The 22,403-nt window shown below is 39.3% G+C and overlaps 1 protein-coding gene across 3 annotated transcripts in view; it reads right to left on the bottom strand.

Moving 5' to 3' along the window:
* Window positions 1–22,403, bottom strand: part of ADAMTS2 (ADAM metallopeptidase with thrombospondin type 1 motif 2) — a 535,678-nt gene that overhangs the window by 41,981 nt on the left and 471,294 nt on the right. For all 3 annotated transcript variants that reach the window (XM_007473888.3, XM_056811480.1, XM_056811479.1), the window contains 3 exons: window positions 21,468–21,613; window positions 17,250–17,425; window positions 1,738–1,871 (listed from right to left, as the gene is read on the bottom strand). In XM_007473888.3, the coding sequence (XP_007473950.1) occupies window positions 1,738–1,871; window positions 17,250–17,425; window positions 21,468–21,613 (456 nt within the window). The remainder of the gene's footprint in view (window positions 1–1,737; window positions 1,872–17,249; window positions 17,426–21,467; window positions 21,614–22,403) is intronic.

The raw sequence follows: 22,403 nt of genomic DNA, 5'->3' as shown, positions 1-22,403 counted from the left end.
TCTCCCACTGTTCATACTTTTTCCTGCTTCCAGACTAGGAAGAGATCAGCTTTCAGACTTCTTCCAACTTTGAATTTTTCTTTCCTCTCTAGATCTGGGGAAGATGGTCAAATGGTCTTAGTCATAGGATTTTCCCCAGTTCAATTTACACCTGTAGAGTTGAGGGTCACATATTCTGGAGTTATATTATCATTACCTGCTTTTTGTCAGACACTTGGCCAGGCACTGGGTGATAAAGGTAGAACTAATTCATGTTTGTCTTTATATCTCCCAGTGCCTAGCAAAGTGCCTGATGAACAGCAGGTACTTAATACAGGCTAGATGGTTGACTGATTTATCATTTTGTCAGTGTGAGGAATCCTTGGAGTGAAACTTCTTTCTATCGGGGCAGGCATTCACCTAGCTATTACTTACTAAATATATCCCAGGGAGTTGTCTGATAGAGAAGTTCAGAGACTCGTTCGGTCAGATACCTTGTAAATTGTCAGAGGAAGGATTTGGAACCAATCTTTTTGACTCTAAGCCCAACTTGTCATGATCCAGCAGTAGCAGTAATGATAATAATACACGTATTTGTGTGGAGTGTTTTAGTTTCTAAATAATTTTCATATATCTTATTAGTTTGAATTTAGATCACTTTTGGGCTATGGGCCAACTCTCCAAGATGAGATCTTTTTTTGAAGTAAATCAGTATACAGGAAAATTGAGATAGGGGATAGGGGCTGGACTATGATTTTCATTATGTTCGATTGTACCACAGTGTATCTTATCAGTCTCTGTGTACAGTGTTTTCCTGGTTCTGCCTCTCTCGCTCTGCATCACTTCCTGGAGGTTGTTCCAGTCTCCATGGAATTCCTCCACTTAATTATTCCTTTTAGCACAATAGTATTCCATCACCAACATATACCACAATCTGTTCAGCCATTCCCCAATTGAAGGGCATCCCCTCATTTTCCAATTTTTGGCCACCACAAAGAGTGCAGCTATGAATATTCTTGTACATGTCATATGGTTGGATCAAAGGGCAGACAGTCTTTGGGACTATGATTTTCAGTGGTATAGGGTACTCCCAGGAGAAGAGATTCCCTTTACCAGTGTAGGTTGGAACCTTCTCTATAACTTGAATCCTTAGAGAATTGCCTAGAATACTAAAGGTTAAGTGAATTCCCTGGAGTCAAAGAGGCAGTATATATCAAAGGCAAGAGTTGACCTCAGTTCTTCTTGGATTTGAGATTCACTAGATATTCACTACATTATGCTACCTCTTGGGAAAATAAAGATTTGTGATCTATTATCATATCATAAATTAAAAGAACAAGGAAGAGCTTTCCTTTAAAAAATTTGGATAGGGAAAGAGTTCATGAACATAGAAGGGTTAAACAGGACCACAGAAGATGAACAATTTTAATTATATAAAATTGGAAAGTTTTAAACAAAACCAACATGGCTATTATTAAAGGGAAATAGCTGGGGGGAAAAGCTTCACAGCAAATTTTCTCATAAAAGTCTAGTTTCTATTAACATGAACTTATTTAAATGTGTAAGAATACCACAAATGGTAAATTTAGGGATGTGAATAGGCAGTTCTCAAAGGAAGGCATCCAGGCTATCAACAGGCAAATGAAAAGATGCTCTAATCACAAACAACTGGAAAAATGCAAATTTAAAGAACACTTGAATGTCCTCATACTTGCTTCATTTTTAAGAATTCAAATGTCATCTTCCTCTAACACTTACCAAACAGTCTCCACGTACGCAAAGGCTGTAGGGATCCTTGTAGGAGCAATGAGTCCCATCATGCACCATTCGCTTCATGGATACCACTTCTCCAGTTTCTTGTGACTGGCAGTAGAGGTGGCATCTTTCTTTGGCTGGAGGATAAAATGGCAGGTTATTTACTATATAACCTACTTACTGATAGGGCTTGCACAAACTCCTTTGGGCTGAACAGTTCACTATAGCTAATCATGTGGGACTTTAGCCCTCTCCTTGCATCTATGAGAATAAACTAGGGTAGGATAATGGGAAGTAAGGCATAGGGAATGAAGAAGGAATGGAGGGAGAGAGAACCTGGAAGGGGCACTATGCTTATGGCTGAATTTAAAACTATGAGATTTAGGAGTTGCCAATTTAAACTCCATCAATACTTCAATGGTCAGCTCAGGAGCTACCTCCTTCCTAAAATATTCCCTGGCTCCCCTTTCCTCTGAACTTTTGTGGCTCTTATATATTGTCTTATATCATGGATATTTATGCCAATGTCTTATTCATGGGTGGTGAGGACACCTTTTCCTAACAAATTCTAAGTGACATCTTTCATTCCCCGCTCTCTCTCTAATCCACCGCATCAATCAGTTACTACGTTTTATTGATTTGACCTCTACATCTCAAATTCATCCCATAATGCTAAAACTCCTAGTTCAGACCTTTGTCTTCTCTTGCCTAAACTATTTTAATAGCCACTTAGATGAACTCACATATCCAGTTTCCTCTTCTCAATTTGTCCTTCAACCAGCTGCCCAAATAGTCTTCCTGAAGCAGAAGACTAAGCATACACTCCCCTGACCATGAACCATTCCAATGGCTGGCTCCCTATTGCCATCATGAAAAATTATCTACTCTTTAGCTTGGCCCTTAAAGCCTATAAGGAACTATAACTTAGTTCCAACATTCCTTCTAGCTTTATTTCAAATTATTCTTCTTTGAAGCAAACCTGAATGATGAGTCTGAATCCACAAAAGTTGGAAACTCCTTGAGGACAAGGATTGCCTCATTGTTGCCATTTCATCCCCAGTGCTTAACATAGTGCTCTGAACATAGTAAGCCCTTAGCGTGCATTGAGCTGAATTTACTCATCTCTGTCTCCCCATGACTCCTTCCACTGGATCCTGGATATAAGAGGAGCTCAAGAAAGGTTTGGAGATTATGGAATCACAGATTACCAATCAAACATCCAACTCTTGAATCGTATAGAGGAAACTTAGGCTCAGGGAGAGGATGCTTTGACATTTATAAAGCAACATAGCAAGTTGGGTGAGAGCTGGCTCTGGAATCCAGGTCATCTAATTCCAAATCACCAATCTTTCCACTGTACCTCATTAGGTGAATGAATGATTTTAATTAGTATGGCTGAGCTTTTGTGTCCAGATGATATCTTCTTTTCAGGGCATAGAATTTTATCCTAAAACATGTCATGGAGAATTAATAATGGTTTGCCAATACCACCTCAGGCCCAAATTTTCACCCACAGAGAAAGATTAATTCTGAGGAGGGAAAGAATAATTATAACAAGCTGTACACAGTTAATATCCTGCTGCTAATGTCTATTTATTTATAGATGCCTGGCTAGTTCTGAGCCATGAGATAGGAAATACAGTCAGGGGGTGACCCATTTAAAAGCACCCCCATTGAGCAGACTGTGGCCCCAAGTGGAGTAGTGTCAATAGCCTTCCCCGAGGATTTCAAACTATACCAGTGTAGGAACAGAGTCCAAAGACATGGATAGCTTTGACTGAACTGATTTCTTACCTTCACCCAATTTCCAAAAAACCCTTCTTAGTTCTCCAAAAGGGAAATGACCCATATAAGACATCCTGCTGACTCCCAAAGCCAGAAACAACTTTCTTCCATGATTTGGATCTAAGATAGGTTCAAAGTAAGCAGAAGTCCCACCGACTTTCCTCCCTTCCCTTGAACCCAGAAGACCCTCTAGTATCAGGAGCATTCTTGCTCATGTGGCTGATCTGAGGGGTCAACTAAAATTTTATGGTCATATAAGCTTCCATCAAAGTCCAGGTCTCACTGTCTGAGACTGATCCAAACATTCTTTATTCTACCCCTGTTTCCCAACACTGTGTTAAGTTCCTTGTCTGATGCTTCATTGTGGCTTGGGGATGATCCTGTGTTTTGACATTTCCCACGAAATTCTGGTAATCACCACCAAACTAGAATTTGACTATGGGTCAATGAGGACCAGCTTAAAACACCAGGGTGCTGACCAGGGTGCTGACTGGGGTCCTGACCAGAATGCCGGATGTGGATTGTGTTTTTTCAGTTTTGTCAGACTCAGCCACTGGCAAAGATTGTCTACTACTACGTTATGGTGGGCCTGGGGTCCTTTGAAGTCCAGATAGAGAAGCTCCTTCAAAAATATCTAATGAAATGAGAGCAGAGAGACACAAGAGGGCACTCTAAGTGCATCTATAGAGGGCTGTGATGTCCTCGTACTCCAGAGATCAATTTGGAAGAAGCTTCTTTCTTTGAGCAGGGCCTTGGGCAGGCCTCTCTTTAGGTGATGTGATTACAAGGTATTAAATACTAAAGGGAAAAAGGGATGGGAGGTGTACAACACTCAGGATGAAGGTGGATGAGGGCTTTTTTCTGTTTCTCAGTTTGTATCAGACTTCAGGAAAGCAAAGGGGCTTTTCCACCAAAAGGCTGGTTGATGACTGGCACAAGTCAGTTTTACTCTATTTAACAAACATCATATTCACATCTGAATGGACAAGTGTTGAAGTCCTTTGTCAGTGACCCTGGGGAATTGCAATTCTTGACCTGGTCAGGCAGAATGCTAAACAGATCCAGATCTCCCAATTTGGGTTTGCCTAGCAAAAAGAAAGGCAGTTTTCAGTCTTTTCTATGATCTTCCTAGTTACTAATGCTCTTCTTCTTTAGAGTACTTTGTTTTGTATCTCTTTGATGTATTTGTCATGTAATATTATGCATTATAATTTATCTGTGTGTTTCTCATCTCTCTTCTTAGAATATAAACCCCATAAAGGCAAGAACTGTATGTCTCCCATCTTCAGGAAACAGAGCTGTACAAATTAAGTAGGTGCTTCACAAATGTTAGGTTGTTGCTGTTGCTAGCTTAGAGGTCACTGTGCATGATGGAATAGGGGAAAGACCCCTTCATTTAGGGGTACAATAGATACAACACTGGTCCTGGAGTCAGGAAGACCTGAATTCAAGTCCAGCTTCAGATGCTTATTAGTTGTGACTAATATAATTATGACTACTAATACACTAATAAATTGTGACTTTGGACAAGTCATCTAACCTCTGTTTCAATTTCAAATCTTAATTGTGAAAGGGGTATAATAATAACATCTATCTCATGGAGTTGTTGGGAGGATCAAATGAAATAATATTTGTCAAAAGCACTCAGTACAGTGCCTGGCACATAGTAGACACTATAGAAATGATTATTTACTTCCTTTTTGCCTCCCCCCCCCCATACAGAAATACCTGTGAAGCATGGGGTCTAGTTCTTATTCTCTATGCTCATCCCTATATTTCACTAGAACTAGCAATGGCAGAAAGTGAAATATTGTGGAATGATCCAATGTAATAGACTTCTCTACTAGCAGCAATGCAATGACCCAGGACAATTCTGAGGGACTTATGAGAAAGAAGCTATCCACATCCAGAGAAAGAACTGTGGGAACAGAAACAAAGAAAGACATATGACTTATCACTTATTTATATGGGTATATTATTTGGGGTTTTGGTTTCAAAAGATTGCTCTGTTGCAAAAATGAATAATATGGAAATAGGTATCAAATGATAACATTTGTACAACCCAGTGGAATTGCTTGTCGACTCTGGGAGTGGAGAGGGAAGAGAGAAGGGAAAGAAAATGTATCATGGAAACATGGGAAAATATTTTTAAAAATTAAAAAATTAAAAAAAGAGAACTAGCCGTGGCTGCTGAAGAGAATGAAAACTTTTCTGGCTTTGATTCATTAAATGGAGCAAGCAAAGATAATATAGACTGTAAGTAAGAAAGTATTATATCCTCAGTTACTGGTTACTAGTTGCTTTCTGATGAATGTTCCCAGTACTCTGGTGCTCACTGAAACAGGGTAACCATTATAATGGGTATTTGTTAACATGACCATAGAATATCACAATGTCCAGGCGGAATATGGTTAATAGCAGCCCTTAATCATCTCGTCAACAAGAAGCCCAGTGTAGTAGAAAAAGCTCTAATCTGTCAATCATGTTAATACAACTTCTCTTCCCTATGCCTAGGGGGAAAAAAGCACCAGGGAAAGGAGGAGTCTGTCTGTGACTGGTTTAGAGAACACATTTCAGGACACCTCTGGCAGTGGTGGCCACACCTGTAAAAACAATCCTAAATCACTGACAGAACTGAAAAGCCTCTTGGGCCCAGAGATGCCTTAACTGAAGTATAGTATCCAGAATATAGAAGGTTATGGGTCTACTGCTCTGTGTCCTCCCTGGTCAGATCCCATGTAGAGCATGGCCACTACTTCTGGGCACCACATACAAGAGAGATACTGATAAGCTAGAGCAGGTTGAGAGGAGTTTGGCTGGGAAACCAATGACCCCGGAGGATTTAGTGAAGGAATTCTGGGTGTTTGTGGATGGGAATGGAAAGGGGGTGATGTTTAAACTGGAGAAGAAAAGAATAAAAAATACTATAACTATCTTTTAGTATCTAAAGGGCTATCATGGAAAAGAGTAGACTTGTTCTCCTTGATCCCAAATAGAAGAACTAGAAGATGCAGAGCTATAAATTGAGGTTTAATATAAGGGCAGAACTTCCTAAAGCTGGGGACAGCTGGGTCACTCAGTGGATTGAGGTGTCTAAAGATTGGAAGGTCCTGGGTTCAAATTTGAACTCAGACATTTGCTAGTTCTGTGATCCTGGACAAGTCACTTAACTAACCCTCATTGCCTAACCCTTACTGCTCTTCTGTCTTGGAACCAACACAGAGTATTGATTCTAAAATGGAAGGGAAGAGATTAAAAAAAAAAAAGAACTTCCTTAAACTTAAACTTCCTCAAACTTAGAACTGGTTTATGGAGAATAATGAAGAGAGATCCCTGCCCCTAGATGTTTGCCATCAGAGAGACCAAAAATGAAGTTAAGGAATTTCTTGAGGGATTTTCTCCTTAGGGTTTGAAATTGGGTTAGGGCCTCGGAGGTCCCTTCTAGCTGTGGTTTTCTGGGGTATCTTCCTCTGGGGTTTGGGCATCCATTTATAGGAGAAGTACCAGAAGAGTGGAGTCCTTCTTTATGCAGGCCAGGCCAGGCTAGGCTGGTATATGGTATAGGTTGTCAGCATTAGCTCAGCCACAAGATGGCGCATTGGAGTTTTCATCAGGGAACTCCAGCTCATTTGCAGTAAAGTTCAACCTGTAGGAGTGTTCCTAGCCTTTGTAAGCCCTCTCAAACCTTTTCTTTATCACTTAGTTTATTACTCCACCTAGAGGCCAGGTTTTCTTTAATTCCCATGAGAACCTGGCTCCCATTCTAAGACCATGAAGATCCATTGAGTCCTCATGGACTTCATTTCCAGGCTTCTGGAGAATTTGACCCAAAAGTTAGATGTGTCTCCTGGTTAGAGAACATGTATATTGTGGGGGAAAGAGGGTGAGGTAAGAAGGGCTCCTGCAGGTGCAATTCCCTGGTTTTTCCCTCCCTTGAATCCAGGATGTCTCTACTCTCAAAGGAATAGTTTAGGACTAGATTGGAATATATTTTAGTAATTCCCCTGTTGCAGTGACTAGGATGACCAGATTGCAGAGTGTCTAGGTTGGCAGGTTGGCCAAGGCTTTCAGAGTAGGGGCATGGGTCAAGGCCCAGTACTAAAAAAACTTGGCTGCCAAGAGACTCAATCAGATAATTTAGCTGTCCAGGAGAGGGGATGTGATCTTGTTACTGTCTATTTATGGTCTGACCCCATCTGGACAATTAACTGGATTATTGTCTTGCCTTCATAATTCTGAAAGACTGAGATAAGAAAGGGGTGCATTACTCTCATTAAGTGTGGCCCCAAAGGACCAACGGATAGAAATTATAGTGGGGAAGATTTTAATTCAAACTAAGTAAACACTTTGTAGATTAAAGTGGTGCTAGAATAGACTGGTCTGCTTTAATAGGTAAGTTCTCCATTATCAGAAACATTCAAATGTAAGCTACATGCCTAGTTGTCAGTAAGGGATTTCTACTCGGTGTGGGCTGGTTCAGATGACCTCTGAGGACCATTTCAAGTCCAACACCAAGATACGAGAACTCTATAATTCTAAGAGATGCTGCTGGATTCTTTAAGTTGAGCCACTCTCAGTGTTTGTGCTGAATGTCTCCTATGGCTGCTTATTCTGGCACCAGTATGGATCTCACATCCATCACAATCCATTCTGAAGATATATGGACCCCAATGTGTTAGGAGGAGACTGTGAGTGAAGAGAAGTCCTGCTAGCAAGGACTGAGTGAAGGAACCTGTAGTCGAGGAATACCTCCTCTTTTCTTTATTTGTATTTGCCTAAGATAAAGTTGTGGACTTACTTATCTTTGCTTCAGACAAAGATGAGGATTGACCTTCGCCCATCTTGGGACCAAGGATGAAACAGTAAACAAGAAGGCTGCGGGATAAAATTTATGAAGGGCTAATTTCGATTAGGTGGGCGCCTATCCCCTGTCTGTCCCCTTCCCCTTTGTTTGTATTTGCATTAACGGAAGAATGTAGGCTGACCTTCGAACACCTGACTATCCCTTGACCAAGATTAGCGTTTCTGGAATGTAGAGTTGTACATTCCTGTAGGTTTTTTGTCTAAGTAGTCTTTGCCTATAAAAGTTCTGTGTGAAGCAAATAAAATTGGCACTATTTCTCTCTTTTCATATAGTGTCCATCTCTTCTTTTGTTACTCTTCATTTTTCGTTACCCCAAACAGGATGTCACAGGACTGGCCGACCCTGTGGATGAGTCTTGTAAGCCATAGAGTCTTACAAATGGCTGCCCGGACAGGGACTTTCATTCGTAACCCCGATTCCTTTGCTGGTCAAAGGATGACGAAGAGTTAACAGCTTTTGCCCCGAGACTGCAGCTCGGATGGGCAGAAGAATCGAACAGAGAGAGTGCAGTATTTGTGGGCCTCCTCTGTTCCCTAACTTTTTCTTTCTCTCTTTCGCTTTTTAGTTTAAACTGTCCCCTATTAGGGACCCCTTCCCCCCATTCTTTTCTTTTCTTGGAACCCTTCCTTCGGTTCTCTTTGGAGAACCCCCGACGCTGTGTGCTGGTCATGCAGTTTCAAAGCTACGGAGATCCCCTTGGTGGTGAGCATACGAGATACTCTAAGGGTGAGAGGGAAATTATATTTTTTCTTTAGAATGGATCCTAAAAGACTGATTTTTTCCTTGCAAAGCATGCTTGTCACAATGTTGTGTGTTTTTGTTTTTTGTTGTCTTTGTCAAAGTCTCATCTCTATGTATTCTTGAATTGGACACTCACAAAAAGAAAGAATATAAAATGGGATAGTTGCAAGATTGAACTTGTCTTTCAAAAATCCTCAGCAGAGGACAAAAGCAAATACCTGTTCAATGATTTTTTCCTCTTTCTTCCTTTGGATGGGCCCCCAAAGGAGAGAAAAAGAGAAAAATTCAGAGCAGAAAAAGGGAGATTTTTACTCCACAATTAGAGGCTATTTTTCACTTAAGATTAATCCTATGGTTTGATGTAAGCAATTTGGGAGTATTGTTAATGATTTTGATATGATCTAAATTTAATTTCGTGCAACTATTTGTCAGTTAAATGTGAAATATTAATCAGATTTTATTGAGCACAACAAAACTCCTGGTTAGAAGTTTGTTTTATTAAATATTGCTATACATAATGGTTTCAGTGAATTTGAGAATTGTCTAAATGTGGCTGATAGCCAGACTGACACAGAGAGGGAATATTTTATTCTATAAGGACAAAAAATTGCACTGGCTACTTTATATATGTAAAAAGTCATCATGTTGTTGAGAAGAACTTATTCTAGAAATTAAATTTGGGATTTTTTCAAATCAGATTTATTTTAATGCATGTGCTGTCAGGAATAGTAACAAGAAATCATATGACACACAAGAAGTTTAAGTAATTAATCTGTTCATGGAATTTTATAATACCAGTATTAAGAATTTGGTATTTTGCAAGAGAGAATTTCTAAATGATGTTTTTGATCAAGGTTATATGAATTGTTTTTAAATGTGAAAAATGCATAGGAAGGAATTTGTAATCTAGAGATGAACATGTATGTATTCAGATACCAAATGCTGGAAATTAGTGATACTGAGTGAATACAGAATATGTATGCATTTGTATTATGAAGAGAATTAAGTTTTCCACCTAAATAGGTTAAGGGTATATGATATACAAACTGTATGTCCTTAACAAGGCAAATTTAACCAGCCCTGAAATCAAGAGGGCTTGTCATGAAGATTGAATACAATTCCATATAGTGCCTTTCCTCTACTTACAATAATGGTAAAGAGGGGAAGCCAGAAGAAATAATGAAGTAGTCCCAATAAGAGAAAATAATTAATTGAAGTAGATAAAGGAGATTTATCCCTTCCTAAGTTTATTTTAGGAAACAGATCCAGCCCCCTCCCCCTCAGGAGGTCAAACAGTTTTTGCAGGCTGCAAAAAAAAGACTCTAATTAGCTGAAGGATAAGAATTAGGAAGGTCAGGTAACAAAAGGATCTTCAGGAATATCAGAGAGGTCCGGCTGGAATGCCAGGTAACATATAGCTAACTAGGGATGTGATTAAGTAACTGTGAAAGTAACCAGCCTCTGAGGACAAACCTAAGGATCTCTGACCTCACATAACTATGTTTGTGATCAAACTATGTTTGACTGTCAAATAAGAATCTTTATGTGAAGGGAAATAATTTTATATCTTCTAACCTATCTATATAAGTTTATAATTGAATTTGGAGGTGTCTGGATTCGTTTTATGAAGTGCTCCACTGCAATAAGAGTAATGAATAGAGATACTAACTGATATTCTTAAATTCTAGTATGAATTAGATATAATTGTAATAATGTTGATGGAATTTAATCAGGAATATAGCAATATTTTAGGCTAAACGAAAACTAAACTGTAGGTTTTATTCTACTTTAGACAGGTTTTGAGGAGTGCACATAAATGCTTTGTACTTCAGTTTGGTTAAACACTGAAACATTGCTAAAGGACTTAATCAAAGTTATTTGAGAGTTGTGGAGTTTAAACTAAAATCCACTGAGAGTAAATTATTATGAAAGAGGTTTGATAAATTCAACATTATAGTAAGCTCACTTGTTAAAGAAGGATGGGACAAGGCTGTTAAGTAATAAATCTAAATTGAGCCAAGGAGCCTTCCAATAAATTGCTCAGAAGCTATTAACCCCTTCCTTGCACACAGGAAGGAGAAAGAAGTTCCACACTAATACTTATGAACTGCAATAGGGATCTCAAAGAGTTAACAACCTCTGTGTGATAGAACTTAAGATAAGTGTATTTTAATTGTAGATTCAGAGGTTTTAAGACACTCAAACAAACAAACTTTGCCAGGCCTGGTCTGACCAAGTAGCTTGTTTGAAGCTGTGAATTTTAGTGCAAACATTCCAGGTCCAGAATGATAAGATCATTCAGCCAACAAGATGTAGCTTCAGCCCTTCATTCTGTAAGACTACACTTTCCTGCTCTGTACATCGTCCATTATATGGATGATATTCTTATCATGGCTGAAGATGAATCTCAAATAAGCAAGTGCTATAGTCAATTAGAAATTACCTTGCAAAAATACCATTTAGCTATTACTCAAGAAAAGATTCACAAAACAAGTCCCGTACTCTATCTAGGGGCTCAGTTATAGGCAACATCTGTTATGCCTCAAAAATACAATTAAGAAAGGACTGCTTTAATGATTATCAGAAATTGTTAGGTGATATCAATTGTGTCAGGCAATATTTATTTCTTACTACAACTGAATTACAACCTTTATTCAAAATACTGGAAGGGAGCTCTGACTTGAATTCCCCTGGAACTTTGACACCTGAGGCCTCTCTTGCTTTAGAGATAGTAGAAGATAACCATTATCAGCCTCAATTAGCCGTGGAAGTGACTATTTTTGCAACTTTAATGTTACCAACAGGTGCCTTAACTGAGAAACAAAGAGTCATTGAATGGTTACATCTAAAAAGCAAAATGGGAAAGGCTTTACAGAGTTATGACTGTCTTATGGCTCAATTAATATGGAAAGGCATAGAACATGTGGTCTCAGGTTTAGGATAGTATCCTCATGAAGTCCAGGTACCCATTGCTAAAGATATACTACAGAAATATTTAGTCTTTACTGTTAGCATACCCCATTGCTATTACCACCTACACTCCACAAGGCTTATTTTCTTTTTCGTCACAACATCCTATTTTTTTTCCTAATATTCTAAGAGATTGTCCGGTATCAGGACCTAATGTTTGTGTTGATGCAAATGCTAATTACAAGACAGGAGTATACAAGGAAGGTAGTTCACCTGTCATTTTTACCACTCCTTATTCTTCTACCCAACAAAATGAATTAACAGCTGTTTGACTAGTTTTTTGGTTATTTCAGGAACCTTTACTCTAAATAAAAAGTGTCCTAATTGTGTTCCAAACCCCCCCCCCAATGCATATTGCTGTGAATCCCAGAGGCTTAAATAGTACAAATGGATGTGACCCATGAACCGTCCTTTGGGCCACTTAAATATATCCATGTCACTGTGGATACTTATTCAGGATTTTTATGGGCTTCCTGCTTGATGGGAGAAAGAACTTCTCATGTTATTACTTTTGAGATGGCTGGTCCCCCCAGAACATTTAAAACAGATAATGGACCTGCTTATACTTCCAAACAATTTTTTCTTTTTTGCCACACTTGGGCTATTCACCTCACAGGTATCAGATCTTAAAAACATTTCTTTTAAAACAAAAAGGGGGAGACAGCATCCCACATCGATGATTGGCAATAGCTGTATATACTATAAATAATTTGATCTTTACTTCCAATAATATATCCAGAGCTGAAAAATTTTTCTCTGCATTTTCTTATGAATGAAATTCAGGCACCACTCCTGTGCTCCTTGCCCCAGAACAAAAACTTGGCATGTGGAAAGATGATAATCAAACTTGGCAAGAGGCAAGGACCACCCAGTGGTCCTGCAAGGCCGAGGTTCTGTTTGTGTCCCCACAGGTAAAGACAGAGTACGGCTCCCTCCCCGCTGAGTTCAAGAAATTGACCATAAAGAGAAGGACAAGGAGAGGATGCAGGAAGCCTCACAAGGAGACTTGACAACATCTCCATAAGATACTGACTCTTCTGCTTCTATTCCAGAATTTAAGTGAAGCTACTGGAGTAAAGAGATGGTCTTTGGGGAACAACCATCTTGGGTAGAGTATGTCAGCATGGGACACGCTTTACCAGAAGTCATCTTATATACAAAAACTAACTGATATTCCTGGCATTTACCATTTTGAGAGACAAGCTAAGGACAACAATCAGGCCAACAATTTGTTTGTGCCTTTCAATTGGCCTGGACTAGTTGAGGCACCCCCAGTGTGCCTCACAAGAGACCATCCTGCATGCCTGCCCCTCAGATCTCTGCAGGTGCATTATTATGGTCATCCTGACCTGTCAGACTCTTTCTGGATAGGACCTTATCATGTAGATAAAAGGGAAAAATATGAAGATTATGGCCAACTGCAATATCTAGGTTGGCTAGGAGAATCTTGTGATAGTATTTGGGGACAAGAAAGACCTATTTGTCCATATGTGATGGGATATGAACAAAGAGACACTGTTAATATGTTTCTGCCCTTGCTGTCATATAGATCTAAAAGGGCATCATGTATTCATTGGAAAAATATGATTTGGATGTATTGGCATAACAACACAAGGTGTACTGGAAAGAAATTGGATTCTTATAAATTTCATGATTGTTTTATAGGATACAGCTCACCTTTGTGGGTGATGCCCCCAGAGCTAATTGGTTACATTTTGTTAATTTCACACAGATTTTGACTGATTATGGAAAGATAGCCCCGGCATTGGATAAAGTAAATATGTCTCATTATGTTAATGTTACTTATAATGGAAAAGTCCAAAATCCAGTAACTAGAAGTGTTACATTAGACATTCAAGGTAAACACTCAGGGGGATGGTATCACTCACTGGCAGAGAGAGCAATGGAATAATTGTCTCAACTAATCAGCCCTAAGAAAAGAAGGTGTATTTCTTGCTTAGTTTTAGGAATTGTAGCTCTTATAGCCGCTATAACAGCCACAACTGTCAGTAGTGTTTCACTAGCACAAAGTGTAGCTAATGTAAGGACCCTGGAACATGATGCAGAATACTTACATGGGCTAGCACAGAATGTAACCCAGATTTTACACTTGCAGCAGGATATTAATACAAGGGTTTTTTATGCTTTACAACAAATATCTAAAGATGTATTGTTATTTACCAATCAAGTAGAAATTTTAGCTATCAAGGGTAAATTAAGGTGTGATTATCGCTATTCAGCCTTTTGCCTTCTTCCTGTTAAAGCTAACATGTCTGATGCATTCGAAAAAATTAGAAGTGATTTACAAGGTCTTTGGTTAAAGAGTAACATCTCAGAGGACATCCAGCAATTGAACCATATCATTGATGAGATGGATAACTCTTTAGCTGAGGACCTTCGCCCCGAACATATCGCTGATTCGTTATACAATTGGATTAAGTCAGGCCAAAGTTGGCTATCCCCTTTGGCTCAAATGAGTATAACCATATTAACCTTCATATTGTTCATAGTTATCTTAGCGGTCCTTCTTCCCTGTCTGTTCCAAATCCTTTTGTCCAGCTTGGGAAAAATTGGCCGAATCTTGGCTCTCCACAGAAGTCTTTTGCAAAACAAATAGGGGGAATTGTAGTCGAGGAATACCTCCTCTTTTCTTTATTTGTATTTGCCTAAGATAAAGTTGTGGACTTACTTATCTTTGCTTCAGACAAAGATGAGGATTGACCTTCGCCCATCTTGGGACCAAGGATGAAACAGTAAACAAGAAGGCTGCGGGATAAAATTTATGAAGGGCTAATTTCGATTAGGTGGGCGCCTATCCCCTGTCTGTCCCCTTCCCCTTTGTTTGTATTTGCATTAACGGAAGAATGTAGGCTGACCTTCGAACACCTGACTATCCCTTGACCAAGATTAGCGTTTCTGGAATGTAGAGTTGTACATTCCTGTAGGTTTTTTGTCTAAGTAGTCTTTGCCTATAAAAGTTCTGTGTGAAGCAAATAAAATTGGCACTATTTCTCTCTTTTCATATAGTGTCCATCTCTTCTTTTGTTATTCTTCATTTTTCGTTACCCCAAACAGGATGTCACAGGACTGGCTGACCCTGTGGATGAGTCTTGTAAGCCATAGAGTCTTACAGAACCAAGGAAGAAAAGAAAGTCAGAAGGGCAGATGGAGGTTTGGAGAGTGCAGGCTGGAGATTGAGACCACAATGCCAGTCCTGCTTTGATACTGGATCCTGGAATAGGGACCTCTGGAACTACAGAAGCTAAGGATGTAAAGTAAGGGTCTCTTAGGTCAGCTCCATCATTAGTCCCATAGCTATTCCCATTTCCCTACCCCTATCCAGGAGTCTCTCTCTAATCTAGACACTAAGAGATGTTGTGTACCCAGTGTAACTACTCTCAAGTGCATCATCCAATGAATCACTAAGACCCATTGGTTTTAGCTTCTTAATCTTTCTTGGATCTTAATCCTACACTCAAACTGAGCACAGACTCTCATTACCACCTCTGAACTACTCTAAAATCCTTCCAATGAGTCTCTTGCCCCCTATTCTTTTCTTTTAATTTTTACTTTAAAAACCTTTATCTTCTGTTTTAGAATCAATGAGAGGTATAGGTTCCAAGGCAAAAGAGCAGTAATGGCGAGGCAATGGGGATTAAGTGATTTGCCCAGCATTACACAGCTGGGAAGTGTCTGAGGCTGGATTTGAACCCAGGACCTCTTCTATCTAGGCCTGGCTTTCTATCCACCAAGCAACCTAGATACCCTCCCCGTTGTCTTTTCATTCATCCTTCACACTATTACCAGATCAGTCTTCCTTCAACACAGATCTGATTATGTTTCCTAATGAGTCACTGAACTGTGTGGCTCTCTATTGTCTACAGTGTTACTAGCTTGAGTACTCCTTATTTTGGCACAAAAGGTCCTTCATAATTTAGGGCACTCTACTTTTTCAGTCTTATCTTATTCTACTTACTTCTGTGTAGTCTAGGTGTGCTACCTAAGCACACCCTGTATTTTTTCTTGCTCACATATGATTCCTATACCTGAAATATTCACTCTCATCCTTTATCTGCTAAATTCCTACTAATCCCTTAAGGACCAACTCATATGTCATGCCCTCCATACCTCTGTTGATAATGGCCTTCCTTTTTAGAGTAAATATAAAACGTAGTTTTGTACTTCTCCAATTCACTTATCATATAGTAGTGTTGTAGCCAGTATGAAATTTCCAGGACAAAGTTTTGATTTGTTCTGGATGCTTTTGGATGACTTCTCTTTGTTCTGATACCAATCCTAGCAAAAATTGGCCTTATTAACCCAGTTGAATTGCTCATTGGCTATGGGAGGGCGAAGAGAGGAAGGGAATGAAAGAATATGAATCATATAACCATGGAAAAATATTATTAACTAGTTAATATTTTTTAAAAGAAAAGAATTGGCCTTATTCCAGGTTCCATTGATACCACACTGATGGTGACGCTCAGGAATATACCTGAACTAAACCCCTGGGCTTGGATTTTAAAAAGAGAGCTACAATGATATATCCCCCAATATCTAGTCTTCTGTTCTTGTGGGTGTTTAATAAATATCAGCTCAATTAAATTCAACCTCAAAGACTAGGAATGCAGTTACTTATATCTCCAGCCTATTTTGTCTCTTGATGTAAGGTGGCCCATTGGCTAACTTTCTGATGTGTATAAGAACATGCCTCTTTTTGGTCAGACTACTGGATGATTTCTACTATCTCCCTTAACTCTAACCTAAAATGCTAGTCATTAAATCACATATTTAAAGCTGAAAGGGGGATCAAAGGCCATCAAGAGCAACCTCTTCATTTTAGGAAACTGGAACCAAGAGGAGTTACATGACTTGTTTGAGTTCTTATAGCCAGTATGTGGCAGACCAGAATCTGAACACAGGTCCTATGACTCCAAATTCAATGTATTTTCCATTTTACCAGACTACCTCTTTATGCTATTTCATGTTCTAAATTATAGTTTCTTTCAGTTCTGATATTCTATAGTCCAAGGGCCCTTCCTGCTTGAACCATTCTATATTCTAAGGTTTTTTTTTTCTCTCTTAGAGATTCTATAATGCTTTCTCTGAGTTTTCCCTAGGCCACTCCTCATCCCTTCCCATCATCCAGGCTTACCCTCCTTGTGCTCATGGGGAAGCCAGTGGTGCTGGGCATTTCCATGTTCAAAGTAGAGATCCCATTGGCGGCACTGCTCCTCTCGGAAGTCATCCAGGGCATTGGGGCAATCCTGCGTGTTGCATAGCTGGAATTCATAGCTGAGTCCCACACAGGAACGACCACCATTGGCTGGGCTGTGGGAAGGGAAGAAAAATTCTTGCAACTGAGAGAGACAATGAAAGACAATAGGAGGGGGGTCTTTGAGGGTAGAGAAAGAAAGTCTTAAAAAAATGGTTACCATGATTTTATAGGTATAAAACTGCTTACTTAAAAAAAAATCCTTACCTTCTGTCATAGAATAAATTCTGTGAATTAGTTCTTAGGCAGAAAAGTGGTAAGGGCTAGGCAATGAGGATTAAGTGACTTGCCAACAATCATACAACTAGGAAGTGTCTGAAGTCAGATTTGAACCCAGGGCTTCCTATCTCCAACCCTGGCCCTCTATCTGCCAAGCCACCTAGCTGCCTCAGAAAATGGTCACTTTCCATTCTCAGGGTGCATGAAATTGCCACAACTCTTTGAGAAAATGGATTTTTTTTCCCCCTGGGAGGGGAGGTAGAGCTAGATTCATAATTTCTTTGGCTTACAAAAGTTTTGATGGAAACCTCTTCTACCAATGCAAATCATCAATTTGTTTTCTAACAAAGTTTTAGAGTTGCAAAAGGTACTAAAGGTGCTAAATGACTTGCCTGTGGCCACACAGCTAGAATTTGTCAAAAAGCAATACTTGAGTCTCGACCTTCCTGACTCTAAGGTTGGCCCTCTAACTGTTACACCATGCTGCCTCTCATAAGAAGGTGGATTTGACCACAATACTGTGTATGCAATTGTCACATTACAAAAATACATATGAAGTCTGGTCAGAAAGATCACTTATATAGTAGTTGACCTATAATTTGCAAGCTATTCATAGCATTTAATAAGGCAGCCAGGGCTACTCCACCTACCAATTAACAACAAAAAAGGCTGCTGAGTTCTTATTCTGCTTGGCTATAAGTTGAGCTAAACTTAAGAACACATGGTCTCTGTCTTCACAGAGCTTACAATTTAGTTGAGGAAATAGAACTAACACATCTTTAGAGGAATTCATTTTAGGTATTTTGAATTGGTCTAAAATGCCCAAATGGTAAGGTTGGATATTTAGAAAGAAGAGATCTTAGACTAATATCACCCAGTTCAGAGGTTCTTAATCTTTTTTTTTTTGGTGTCGTGAATCCCTTAGGGTGTCTCCTGAACCCATTAAACCTCTTCCCAGAATGTTTTAAAATTCACAAGTTAAAATATGTGAGATAATAAAAAGAAACCAATTATACTGAAATAAAGATATAATTTTCCCCCATCTAGGTTTATGAACCCCCTGAAATCTACTATAGGTTAAGAATTCTTAAATTTAGATAGGGTTAAGGGCAACCAGGTGACCCAGTGGATAGAGTGCTGGACCTGAAGTCAGGAAGACTCCTCCTGAGTTCAAATTTGGCTTCAGATAAGTACTAGCTATGTGATCCTGGGCAAATCACTTAACCCTCCTTGTCTCAATTCCCTCATCTGTAAAAATGAATGGAGAAAGAAATGATGAACCACTCTAGGATCTTTGTCAAGAAAATCTCACATGAAATTACAGAGTCAGACACAACTAAAGTCATTGAATAACAAAGAATCCCTTGTCCAACCTCCTCTTATTAAGAGAGAAGGAAATTGGGGCTCAGAGAAGCTGCCCCAAATCACATGGACTTCAAGACCAAATATTCTCATTCCTAATCCAATGTTCTTTCATTTCTATCATTCTGTTCCTGCATACTATTTTCTTTTGAAGGAATAAATGCTACAATCTTTTATTCTCACCTCAGAATATCAGCAAAACAACAGATAATAGAGGGGTGGGAGGAAATTCCCTGGATCAGGACTGGCTCAATGCCAGATTCTAGCTCCTTTCTTAGATCCCACCTCCTATCTCTGAGAAGCCACCAGGGCTGGGTCTCAGAGCTCATGAGGCAGAGCCAACATTTGAACCCAGATCCTCTGATTTCCAATCCAATGCTTTCCACCACACAGCACTGCCCTCCAGGTGAAAGTGTGTAAACACTACCTTACTCTTTGGAGAGACAACTCCAAGCAGGGACCTTATTGGTAACATCACCCAAAACGAACCAAAAATAGTTTCCTGAACCATTTAACCTCTTCTCAAATTGTTTAAAAATGTCTAAATAAACATGTATGATTACACCACAACAGAACATTCAAGCACTGGATTAACACAAACTCCAGAAGTAGCTTATATCCTGACTGTTCTCAGTCTTTCCCACCAAACCTGGGTGAGTGATGAGAAGCAGGATAGAAATTCTGCTCTGTGGATGCACAGACAACTGACCTCTTGCTAACTTCAGAGGCAGCATGGTATAAGGGCTAGAGTCTTGGACTTGGGTCAGGGATGTCTAGGTTTGAATACCAATCTCTGATATATACCAGCTCTGTGCCAAGTCCTTTTTTTTTTTAAACCCTTACCTTCCGTCTTGGAGTCAATACTGTGTATTGGCTCCAACGCAGAAGAGTGGTAAGGGCTAGGCAATGGGGGTCAAGTGACTTGCCCAGGGTCACACAGCTAGGAAGTGTCTGAGGCCAGATTTGAACCTTGGACCTCCCATCTCTAGGCCTGGCTCTCAATCCACTGAGCTACCCAGTTGCCCCCGACAAGTCCTTTTTAAAAAATTTTTTAACTCTTGCCATCTTAGAATCAATACTGCTCATAGTCACCCAGCTAGGAAGTGTCTGAGGCCAGATTTGAACTCTGGATCTCTTGTTTCTTGGCCTGCTCTCTATCCACAGAGCCACCTAGCTCCTTCCATCGAGTCTTTTATTATTATTATTATTAATTCCATGTAATAAGTTTCCTGAAGTTATATGATCTAGATTATCTCCTTCTCTCTTTCCCTTCTGGAGCTAGGAAGCAATTCAATCTGGGTTATCCATGTATTATCATGAAAAACCAACAAGTCTTTTTGATATTCAGTTTCTTCATCTGAAAAATGGGGATAATAATATTTCAACTAGACTGGAAGTTCCTCAATGGCAGAGATTCATCATCTTAAAGTAATCCTTCCCTTTCTATGGATATAATGCCTGGGGAGGAACTCTTATTCTGAAGGTGGTCCATTGAGTCTCATCAATGATTAGGACAGTGATGGAGAAAGATAAATAATTTTGCTAAGGAAGTGTGATCTAATAGAAGAGGGATCAGACTAGGAGTCAAGATAGCTTGGTCCAGTCTTAGCTGAGCCTGTTGCATGATCTCATGCAAATCACTTAAACTTTTTGGGCTTTACTTGTGTGTTTTAGGCTTCCCATCTGTAAAAAGGGGGAAGACAATACACCATCTACTCCCTAGAATTATTGTAAGACAGGTTCTTTGATACTTTAAATGCTCTCAAAATGAGAGTTACACCCTAGAGATGGGAGGTCCTAGGTTCAAATCTGACCTCAGCCACTTCCCAGCTGTGTGACCCTGGGCAAGTTATTTGACCCCCATTGCCTAGCCCTTATCACTCTTCTGCCTTGGAGCCAATACACAGTATTGACTCCAAGATAGAAGGTAAGGGTTTTTAAAAAAAAAACAAAAACAAAAAAACAACAAAAAAAATGAGAGTTACTATTAATAGTAGCAGTCCTGGCCCAATCACTTCTGTAATGATCTTGGAGAAATCCTTTTTTCCCAGCCTGGACTTCAGTCTCCTTATCTGTAAAATGGAGATAACTACCTGCTCTATAAATGTCATAGCTGTTGTGTAAGATGAAAATGAAATCTATGGTAGGGGAAGTACACAAACATAAAAGCCTGATATGAATATAATCTCATTAGAATTATGATCTCTGGAATCTGAATGCAGATACTCTTTTTTTCTTCATTTTTCTTGTTGGGTTGATGGTTTTGTTTTTTTGGGATCTGTTTGCTTTTACAACATGCTTAATATGGAAGTATGTTTTGCATGACTGCACATGCATGACATATACTAAATTGCTTGCCTTCTTAAGGAGTAAGGAGGGGAGGGAGAGAAGTTGGAACTCAAAATTGTGAAAAACAAATGTTAAAAATTGTTTTTACATGTAAGTTTTCAAGTGAATCGTGATCCTCTGTTAGTATCTCCATTCCCATGAAAGTATTTCAGTTCAAAGCAGACTTACTGGGGGTTGTCACATTGGCGGGTTCTGAATTTCACACCAGTGCCACAGGTCCGCGAACAGGAGCCAAATTTACTCCATGCACCCCAATTTCCATCTCGTTTCAAGATATCTGGGGTGAGCCAGATACAATGGCCTTTAAAGCAGTGCTGGAAGAGAATTCAAGAAAGAAGCATGAATATATCTTCTAATCCAGCATCTCTTCCTGTTCCCACTGGACAGAGAAGTTCACTCACTCCCAAGATGCTGAAGTCTCAGATGCATGGCCTTGGATTCTTGTTGGATATAGCTAGTTTTCCTACAGAAAATAATAATATTTGCCTATTTCTAGCACTTACATAAATTTGATTCTCTAGCTATAACAATTCCTTGACAGAGAAATAAAAAATCTTTCTAAAATTTGCTTTTTCAATGGGTCTTTGACTCAAAATATCCAAAAGTTTGACATCACAGAGTTGATTCATAGAATGTCAATTAGAAGGGAAGTTAAAATATAGAATCTTACAGATGGAAGAGAGACCCTAAAACACAGAATATTAGAAGTGGATGGGACTGTCAAACATGTCATATTAATGACAAATGGACCACAGAACACAGAATGTTAGAATTGCAAGAGAAATCAAAATCTAGAATGTTAGAGCTGAAAGAGTCCCCAGAACACAGAATGGTAGAGGACAAACTGATCATAGAAATCATCTAGTCCATCTGACTCATTTGACAGACAAGAAAACTGAGACTCAGAAAAGGAAAGAGATTGCTAAAGGTCACAGACCTAAGAAGCAGCAGAACTGTCACTTGACCAAAGTTATGATAACAAATCCATTATACTTTCTTTTCTTATTTTTTAAATAACCCTTGCCTCCTGTCCTAGAAAAAAACCCTAATAAAGAAAGTCCAGGGCTAGGCAAATGAGGTTAAGTGACTTGCTCAGGATCACAC

The sequence above is a fragment of the Monodelphis domestica genome, chromosome 1 (assembly GCF_027887165.1).
Source record: "Monodelphis domestica isolate mMonDom1 chromosome 1, mMonDom1.pri, whole genome shotgun sequence".
NCBI classification, from domain to species: Eukaryota; Metazoa; Chordata; class Mammalia; order Didelphimorphia; family Didelphidae; genus Monodelphis; species Monodelphis domestica.
The sequence above is the reverse complement of the archived record's forward strand: the minus strand, read 5'-3'. Positions and strand labels throughout refer to the sequence as shown.